The 10,177-nt window shown below is 36.7% G+C and overlaps 1 protein-coding gene across 1 annotated transcript in view; it reads right to left on the reverse strand.

Annotated features, from left to right (window-relative positions):
- The window catches only part of LOC110641438 (protein NARROW LEAF 1), a 28,537-nt gene extending 18,793 nt beyond the window's left edge, over positions 1-9,744 (reverse strand). The window contains exons 1-3 of the mRNA XM_021793145.2: positions 9,231-9,744; positions 7,601-8,107; positions 7,133-7,276 (exon numbers count right to left, since the gene is read on the reverse strand). Of these exons, the coding sequence (XP_021648837.2) occupies positions 7,133-7,276; positions 7,601-8,095 (639 nt within the window). The 5' untranslated portion in view covers positions 8,096-8,107; positions 9,231-9,744. The remainder of the gene's footprint in view (positions 1-7,132; positions 7,277-7,600; positions 8,108-9,230) is intronic.
- Positions 9,745-10,177: the final 433 nt, after the last annotated feature.

Genomic DNA, 10,177 nt, shown 5'->3' on the forward strand with positions numbered 1-10,177 from the left:
ATGTTATCAACATTGATCTTTTCTTACATAAATAAGCAACCAAACTCAATTAGTGTGTAAAAGAATTTTAAATGAGACATGACAACTTAAGACAATTTCCATACTTATTTAACTACATTTTTTTTTCTCTGATGTCTCAATTTCAATAACATGTCAAATGGTGGAAGAAGAGCAATTACGGATATCTTCATGGAGTTGGGTGCATATTCATGGGAAAAGGGCTAACCATTAGCTTCTAGAAAAATGTGCAGGAAATCAAATCTATCCATGATTATTTGTTTTTCATGGTTTTACTTTTGCCATGTTAACAGAGCAAAACTACTAGATGTTAAGGTTCAAACAAATATCAAATGATTGACTTATCAATAGTCCAGAAGAGTGGCAACTCAGCATTCAAGTGAAAATATAATTCCAGTTGACTATAAAACTGAACACTGTCACTGATCTAGCTATAGAAGCTGAGTTCTGTTCCATCAAAGCTTTCCACCAACTGCAGCAGCTAGAAAGACCATATCACTAAAACAATAGGCAAATATTCTGTTATATCTTGACAGCTCTATGTAAAACTTATTGAAAGATGAAAAGGAAGAACAAAGAAAACATTAACAGTTAGACATTGAGGATCATTCATCACTGACTACCATTCTTCACATGGAATTCATATTACTTAGATGTGTTAAGATATGTACCATAAATAGCTAGGATATGTGTATCTGTAGTGATTGTGTGAATATATTTATGTGCTAGAATCGTGGCTATAATTACGTATTTAATTAGGATTGTATTTCCTATTTAGTTGTCCTGTACAGATTATAAATTGACACCATTGGCTTAAGGGAATAATCAAGCTCTTCAATCATTCTCAATATTCTTCTTCTGTTCTATTTTCTCACATGATATCAGAGCCCCCAATGGGTCTGATTTGAAATCTGAAACAAAGTCCTCATAGGGAGGAACTTTCCTTCTTTTTCCGGTCACTTTCTGGGAGTCCGTGGCTGTCACAGCCTAGCCTAGTGGATTACCCAGCCCAAGATCGGCCTCTCCACTGACCGCTGTTGAAAGTCTCCGGTACACAAGCCTTCATGCGCCGTCAGCCCGCTGTCACACGCGCCTGCGCGTGAGCCCTCTCTGGTGACCGTCTCTCACCGGCGCTTCTTCCCGTCGACTCACCGGCCTTAGGCGACCTCAACCATGCTAGTCCCGTCACCTGTTTCTCACCTTTTTGTCACTACCTCTTCATACAGTAGGCTTTTCTGACATTTCTGGGCAACATTTCAGTGTGCTTCTCTTGCCAACATATCTGAGATTGAGGATACAACCTCCAACACAGGTTCTGAGATTCTCACACCCATATCCAACACATGTTCTGAGATTCTCCAACCCATATTTTCTTCCATTGGTAATTCACCAACTATTACTACTATTAAATTAGTAGGAAGTCAAAATTATATATCTTGGGCTGCATTAGTGGAATTATGGTTATAGGGCAAGAGTATGATGACCACTTGGTTAAAAATATCATAGATATAGCTTTAACAAATAGAGCTAATTGGACTAAGATTGACGCTCAATTATGTAGTCTCTTGTGGCATTCTCTAGACCCAAAATTACTTAATATTTTTTAGTCTTGTAAAACCTGTTGCAAAGTCTGGACTAAGGCGAAAACCTTATATACAAATGATGTGCAGCGTATTTATAAGGTAGTATCAGATATGGTTCATCTGCAGCAAAATCAACAAGATATGTCTAGTTATTTGGGACAGGTAGAATCACTGAAAGATGAATTTAATTCTATCATGCCATGTACTGATAATATTTCTGAGCAACAGCAGGACAAGTTCTTCATGGTTTTGGCATTGATTGGCTTAAGACCTGACCTTGATTCTATTAGAGACCAGATATTAACTAGTCCAGTTGTTCCCACTCTAGAGGATGTGTCTGCAAGGCTTCTACGCATCTCACTCAATAAGAATAATTTATCCAGAATTGAATCTTCAGTTTTAACTACACAAAGTGGAAACCAACCGAGACAGGGTACTTATCAAAAAGGCAAGGATAAAAGGCTCCATTGCACTTATTGTGATAAGAGTAATCACACTCGAGACACTTGTTGGGCTATTCATGGTCGATCACCACGCCCCATTCAATCAAATAATGTGGGCCAATCAATTGCTCATATGGCTCAATCCAGTGAAAATGGTATTCTTACATTACCTGATGGAAAGGATCAGATGTCAGATTCTATCCTATTAACTGAAGCTGATTACAAGAAGTATTTGCAATATCAAACAGCCAAACAGCAATCTTCTAGCAGTGCTCATTCTGGTAATTCCTTTGCTTGTCTAACACAGTCTTCGCTCACTAGTCCATGGATCTTAGACTTTGGTGCTTCTGATCATATATCTGATAACAAAAGTCTTTTCTCATCTCTAGTTTCTCCTCCGGTTTTGTCTAAAGTTACTTTGGCTAATGGTTCACAAACTTTAGTTAAGGACATAGGAGAAGTAAAAATCTTTCCATCTATTCCTTTAACCACAGTTTTGTTCACTCCAGAATGCCCATATAATTTAATCTCTATGAGTAAATTGACTAAAAATCTCAATTGTTCTGTCAACTTTACAGCTGAATCTGTTGTTGTGCAGGACCGGAGTACGGGGAAGATGATTGGAGTAAGGTGTAAGTCACAAGGGTTATACCGTCTTTCTACTTCAAATTCTCCTGTTGCTCTTGCCTCTACCACTTCCGCTAATCTTCTTCACATTCGTCTGAGTCATCCGAGTCTTGCCAAATTGCAAAAATTAGTTTCTAATCTTTCTAGTTTATCATTTTTTGAATGTGAGTCCTGCCAACTTGGAAAACAAAATCGTGTTTTCTTTCCCAAGCGAGTCAATAATAGGGCTAAGTCCATGTTCGAAATTGTCCATTCAGACATTTGGGGTCCAAGTCGTGTCAGTACAACTTTTGAGATTTCATTATTTTGTTACTTTTGTTGATGATTATTCTCGTTGCACTTGGTTATTTTTAATGAAGACTCGTTCTAAATTATTCTCATATTTCAAAAATTCTCTATTGAAATACGTAATCAATTTAGTGTTTCTATTAAAATACTTCGTAGTGACAATGCAAAAGATTATTTGTCTACTCCCTTTACTCATTTATTATCTTCTCAGGGTATTACTCACCAAACTTCATGTGCTTATACCCCTCAACAAAATGGGGTTGCCGAACGAAAGAATTGTCATCTAGTTGAGACTGCCCGCACTTTACTCATTCACCATAATGTTCTTCTTCGTTTTTGGAGAGATGCTATTCTTACTGCTTGTTACTTAATTAACCGAATGTCTTTTTCTATTTTATAGAATCAGAGTCCTCATTCCATTTTGTTTCCCGACCAAGATGCCCATCAGTTGTCCCTGCGTGTATTTGGTTTTATTTGTTTTGTTCATGATCACACTTCTGGCAAAGACAAACTTCGGCCCAAATCAATAAAATATGTCTTTTTGGGATATTCTAGACTTCAAAAAGGTTACAAATGCTATAATCCACTTACAAATAAATACTTTGTGTCAACTGATGTAACCTTCTTAGAAATATCTCCCTATTTTCCTCCAACACCGCATCCAAGGTTTTTATTCCCACCGCCTTACCAGTTCCTACTCTTCCTCCACCACTAATCAGTCCACCACCTGTACACGTCTACTCACGTCGTCCTCATCCTCCCACCAACACCATTGATGCTCCTTTGCTTGATACAGGTACAACTCCGGCTCCGAGTGACTCTCGCCCTCCTTCATCTTCACCTATTCCAGTCTCGCCTTCAACAAACGATGCTACTCCTCCCATTGCCATCCGAAAAGGTATTCGTTCATCTCGAAATCCGCATCCTATTTATAATTTTATGAGTTATCATTATTTGTCTCCTTCCTACTATGCTTTTGTCACCACTTTGTCTAATGTATCTGTACCTAAGACTGTTAGAAAAGCTTTGGAACATCCAGGATGGTGTAATGCAATGGTTGAAGAGATGACTGCTCTCCATAACAATGGCACTTGGGATTTGGTACCACTACCGAAGGGCAAATCTACTGTCCGCTGTCGATGGGTTTATACAGTTAAGGTAGGGCCTGATGGCCAAATGGATAGACTTAAAGCTTGCCTTGTTGCAAAGGGCTATACTCAGATCTTTGGCCTCGATTACAGCGATACCTTCTCTCCCGTGGCTAAGATTGCTTCAGCTCGCCTTCTTATTTCCTTAGCTGCCATCCATCACTGACCACTTGATCAACTGAATATCAAAAATGCCTTTTTACATGGCAAGCTAGCTGAGGAAGTTTATATGAAGCAACCACCAGGGTTTGTTGCTCAGGGGGAGTCTGGTTTGGTGTGTCGTCTACGACGTTCTTTATATGGCTTGAAACAATCTCCGAGAGAATGGTTTGGACGGTTCAGTACTATAGTCCAATAATTTGGAATGTCTAGGAGTGAAGCTGACCATTCGATATTTTTCCACCATACTGGCCATGATAAGTGCATTTATCTCGTTGTTTATGTCGTTGACATTGTTATTACAGGAAATGATCATGTTGGGATCTCAAAACTCAAACAACACTTGTCCAATCATTTTCAGACTAAGAATCTTAGGAAGCTAAAATATTTCTTGGGGATTGAAGTAGCACAATTCAAGACAGGTATCGCCATTTCTAAAAGGAAATATGCTTTGGATTTACTGACAGAGATGGGCATGTTAGACTGTAGACACGCAAATACTCCTATGGATCCAAATGTCAAACTTGTTCCTGGACAAGGGGAGCCATTGGAGGATACTGGTAGATACCGGAGATTGGTTAGAAAACTCAATTATCTTACAATCACACGCCTAGATATCTCATTTGCTGTAAGTGTGGTCAGTCAGTTCCTTCAAGCACGATGTAGTAGTTATTGGGATCCAGTTATTCGGATACTCAGATATATTAAAGGAGCTCCAGGACAAGGCCTATTATATGAAGACAGGGGTCATTCACAGATTATTGGTTACTCAGATGCAGATTGCGCAGGTTCTCCTTTAGACAGACGGTCTACTTCAGGATATTGCATTATGATTGGAGGTAATTTGATTTCTTAGAAAAGCAAGAAGCAAGATGTGGTTGCTAGGTCAAGTGCAGAAGCAGAATATCGAGCTATGGCTTCGGCAACTTGTGAACTTATATGGTTGAAACGACTTCTCTAAGAGTTGAAGTATGGGGAACTTAAACAAATGCAGCTAATCTGTGACAATCAAGCTGCACTTCACATTGCCTCTAATCCAGTGTTTCATGAGAAAACGAAACATATAGAGGTGGATTGTCATTTCATCAAACAAAAGATTGAATCTGAGTGTATTGCCACTAGCTTTGTTAGCTCAAATGACCAATTAGCAGATATACTGACAAAATCTCTCAGAGGCTCTCGGATTAAATGTATTTGTAACAAGCTTGGAGCATATGATTTGTACACTCCAGCTTGAGGGGGAGTGTTAAGATATGTACCATAAATAGCTAGGATATGTGTATCTGTAGTAATTATGTGAATATATTTAGGTGCTAGAATCGTGGCTATAATTACGTATTTAATTAGGATTGTATTTCCTATTTAGTTGTCCTGCACAGATTATAAATTGACACCATTGGCTTAAGGGAATAATCAAGCTCTTCAATCATTCTCAATATTCTTCTTTTGTTCTATTTTCTCACAAGATGTACCAAACTACCAATATGCACTAAATACTGTTCTTAATCAACTAAGTTGCATGCATGCTAAAGAAAGGCACAGAATTTTAGGTTGTGCATACATACATGAGATTCTAATGATGCAACTTGGAAACAACAGTTTAATAGTAAAAAATATCCCTTTCTTCAACTTTGTTTATACTCATACAAACAAATTGATTTTTAGATACCATACCACCATAAATTCCAGAACTCTAAATTCAAAGAGGAGTGTCAACACTCGATACAACCAGTTCAATGGGAATAACACCATTTATTCAGCTCAATACAGTCCCAGAATTAGTGACTAACCTGAAGGACTAGTTTTACAAGTTGTAAAGATAATAATAACACAACACTAAAGCAAGAAATTTGCTGAAACACTTAATAAAGATAAGCCCTCAAAGAAAAGCAATTAGTGGAAATGTCAATTATTAGTGCTACTAATCTTTTCACATTGTTAAGAATCATAGACCCAAGGGTGGGTGAATATCAAACTAGCACGCTACACGTTAAACTGGGCTTGAAATTAGCCTCCCCATCACCAAAATGGCCTAAGCCATTTTGGCTTTGTATGCCAACACTCATATGCAGTTTAATTTACTTGTACACTGCCGAAGTGGAACTTGTTCCCACAAGTGATATTCCAACACTCCCTCTCATATGGAAACTGGGACATCAGCACTTGTTCCCACAAGTGTTATTCCAACACACACTTCCTATTGTCCTTGCATAAATGTCAAATTATGTTGCCCACAGGATAAACATTTCAGATGTAGAGACTAGCAGGATACAACTTTCCTCAGTAAAGTCACAGATGGTCCATGTCCTTAAAGTTATATAATTATAAAAATCAAATAATAAAAAATAAGAAACCTGCTTCTAGGCATTATCCAATATTGTAGTGCATCCCAGAAATTTTGAATAACTTTTTAATTTTTCAAAATACTATAGCAATGGAAATTTTTCTGAACAACTCTGATCCAAATATTACATTACTAACATTTACTGTTCTGTTGTATGCAATATACTTTCCACCATCACAAGAAAATTTTTAATTCAATAAAGGTTAAAAATAACTGAGATCTATTGAGATAAATTAATAACAAAGGCATTTTCCTCTACCCTTAATCAGCCTTCAGGCCTTGAAGGCTTCAACTAATGAAAATAACAAACACAAAAGTTGGCTTCCAGGAAGAGTCAATCTTCAAAACTTGACACATACTTGATGCATTTCATTTTTTTTATGTCAACATGATCTGCATTTTATTTAACAGCCATTCACATGCATTAATGACACATAAATCTTCTTTGTGCCTAAATGAGTTATATTCCTATAATTTAACTAGCAGGCAAAACAGAAATACTATAAAAGAGAAGTAAAATACCTGGGAACCAGAACCAATGCATGGATCACTACCCCTTAACCCATCTACAAGTTCTGTGTACAATTGTTCTTTTGGAGTTGGTGCAGGCGCTCCATAATATGAGAATTCAACAACATCCACATCACACCATACACCTCCTGGTCCCTGCCTCATACAGTAAAAAGGCGATTCAACTTCTCCAGTAAACAATTATTTCAGCCATAGATTACACTTTAAGTTTTTGAATAAGTTAACAACTCTTTTCCCACACTTCAAAATTTCAAGTGATAAAGGAGAGAAGGAGAGAGAGTGGGAGAGAGAGAGAGATCCAAAAATAAAGCACTAAGTCCAGAACAGTGCTCACAAAATAAAAACATGGTATTCCAGTCCTCCCAGAATTTTTTATAAATAAGATATAAGACAACAAAGTTCATTACATTAAAGGAAAAATAGAACCCCAAGTATATCACAAGGCACCAATATTCTAACCTCAAGGGCAGCAGGTAGGCACTGGGCATGGCTTAGCCATTGCCTATGAACTTTCCGGGCAACAAAGACAAGAATAGCTGGAATATCTGTCAAGACACCCCGTCGAATCCTAAACCCAATTGCTGTGCCAAGACTAAACCGGCGCAAGATTTTACTATGAAATGCCCTAATGGTCATCAGCTCGAGCAAGGTGGTGGCTTGCTGCCCTGATGGCAACCTCCCAAGAGTTTCTGGCAGCACCCCCTTCTGAAGGTTTCCAAAATAGTTTGCTCTATCTTCTGCTGTATCATTTAATCGACTCAGAGTAGGCCAAGAGAAGTAGGCAGCATTACTTTCAGAGTGTTGACCACCTGATGCAAAGGGCTGAAGTGAAGATGGACTTGACCAGTGCAAATTAGGATGATTGCAACAGTTTCTTTCCAAATCTAACGCTGATTCCTCAGATTGTGTTGATCCAGAGTGATGCAATCTTAAATCCAACCTGTTCCTGTCCATCTTTCAGCTCTCCTACAAACAACAAAGTCAGTGCTTCTCAAAACCCCATTATAGTTACAAAGTTTTAACTCAGAACATTTTACAAAAATGCCTGTTATTCTTTTCTGTTCTATCATCAGGGACATTGGTGACAAAACTGTGAAAATTGAAGAAGCAACTAAGATATTTGAACTGTAAGAACATATAATAAAATCCAAGAGGCAACCCATTAGTTGATACTATCAAACACTTGTTGAGAAACATTATCAAAATATTTGAAAGACAGGAACAAGTATACCTGATTTGCAATTCGAAATATTGAAATTACCAATAGTATTGAATTATATCTAAATTGGAAACCAAAGAAGTTGAGAAAATAAGGATGGAAATTTAAAATATGATACAAGTGTTCTCCTAAAGCTTTTCAAAAATGAATGACAACTTCTATAGAAGTTATTTTTTTTCAAAAAAAAAAAAGAACATTTTTTTTTAATTTTTTCACATATAACAACAGGCAATGAAAACATAATATTTGAAAAATATAAGCACATCTATCCTATCAAAACTCAATAAGGAAAAAGGATTCATCAAAGGGTATCTTAAGAAGTACAACCCACATGCGAAAATTAAAAAACTTAAGATAACAAATGCAGACAAGTATAAAGGATTTATCATCCTTTGCCAAAAATGAATAACAATAGTAGATGATATAGAACAGAAGAAATCAAGAAGAAATGGTGTAGTTGGACTGCTAGAAAGGGAAAGAAAGAGATTCCGACAGTTAATTAAGAATAAATGAGTAATTAATACAAACAAATTAATGGTCTAAACAAATAAAAAGAGAAAAGGCTACTACGGAGAAATTTAACCCCTATATCCACTACATGGAAAAAAGCGAAGAAAAAAATTTAGCTACAGAACTGGAATAGAGGCAAACCTTTATGAAATCGGTAATTTGAAATATTAAAAAGCTGAGCAAACAGTAGCATAATGAGAGAAAACTGATCACACCAGGAAGCAGAAAGCAAGAGATTGGTAAAATAAACAAACCCATAAGAAAATTAAGACCAAAACAGAGAAAAAAAAAAAAAAAGCCAACCAAGATGGAATACATACTAGAAGAGTAATTTGGAAACTGTTTTAAGGCAAAACTCACCGATCAGAAATGATGGAGCTGTGATGGGGAAGTCCAAATATAGCCTCTTGAAGATGTTCATGCCCTGGTAGGCAATCTGCTCGTCAGTGGCACTAAAATGCTAGAAATCGATCTGTCTGAGTACAATGATATACAGAGAAGTAGCAAGACATGCTTTGCTAAGAGAAAAGAGTCGAGAGAGAGTATGAAATTTCTATTGAGAGAGAAGATCAATTAGTGATTACGGTAATATATTTTGAGAGAAAGAAAGTGAAATAAAAAAAGGAAAAAAAAAAAGATCACAAATATCTATAGTATCTGCTCTCTGCCTGCCTCTGCTCCTCTCCATTGTTCTTAATTACAAGCATTTCTTCCGTTCGAAAGAAAAATTGCTCTTAATAAAGGGTTTAATTTTATTTTCTTTTGACACTTTTATTATTTTCCCCCTTTTTGATGTCTTTATCCTTCGATTTCTTTATTTTTCTTTTTGCCAGCCTATCATAAATGGAGTGATCACATTTCCAAGTGGAAAGAAGTGCAAGCATGGGGAGGTATTTTTAATGGAGGTGGAAAAGAAAAAAAAAATCGTTGGATCCCTTATTTTTTTAATTTTTTTTTTTAAGTTTGCTGGAGGGGAAAATTGGGGTCCCATCCATATTTGCTCCCTAAAAGTAGCACATTCTTCACCCAAATAATTCAATTCCACCAATTTATAATCTATCTATGGGCATGTGGGAGAGGGTAGGTTAAGAGTTTCCCTCTTTTTGTTCTTGCACATTTATTTACTACTAGTCATATTTTTGCTTATGGTTGGATTGATAAATAGCTTTAGCTTAAATTGTGTCGTTTGCTTATATGATTTGGATTTCCATTTGTTAAGGATTTGGAGGCTTTGGTTCAAAAGTGGTCTGTAAGATAGCGTTTTTATTTTGTGGGTCATAATTTAGGAATCAAAAGTTTCCAATTTC

The sequence above is a fragment of the Hevea brasiliensis genome, chromosome 11 (assembly GCF_030052815.1).
Source record: "Hevea brasiliensis isolate MT/VB/25A 57/8 chromosome 11, ASM3005281v1, whole genome shotgun sequence".
Taxonomy (NCBI): domain Eukaryota; kingdom Viridiplantae; phylum Streptophyta; class Magnoliopsida; order Malpighiales; family Euphorbiaceae; genus Hevea; species Hevea brasiliensis.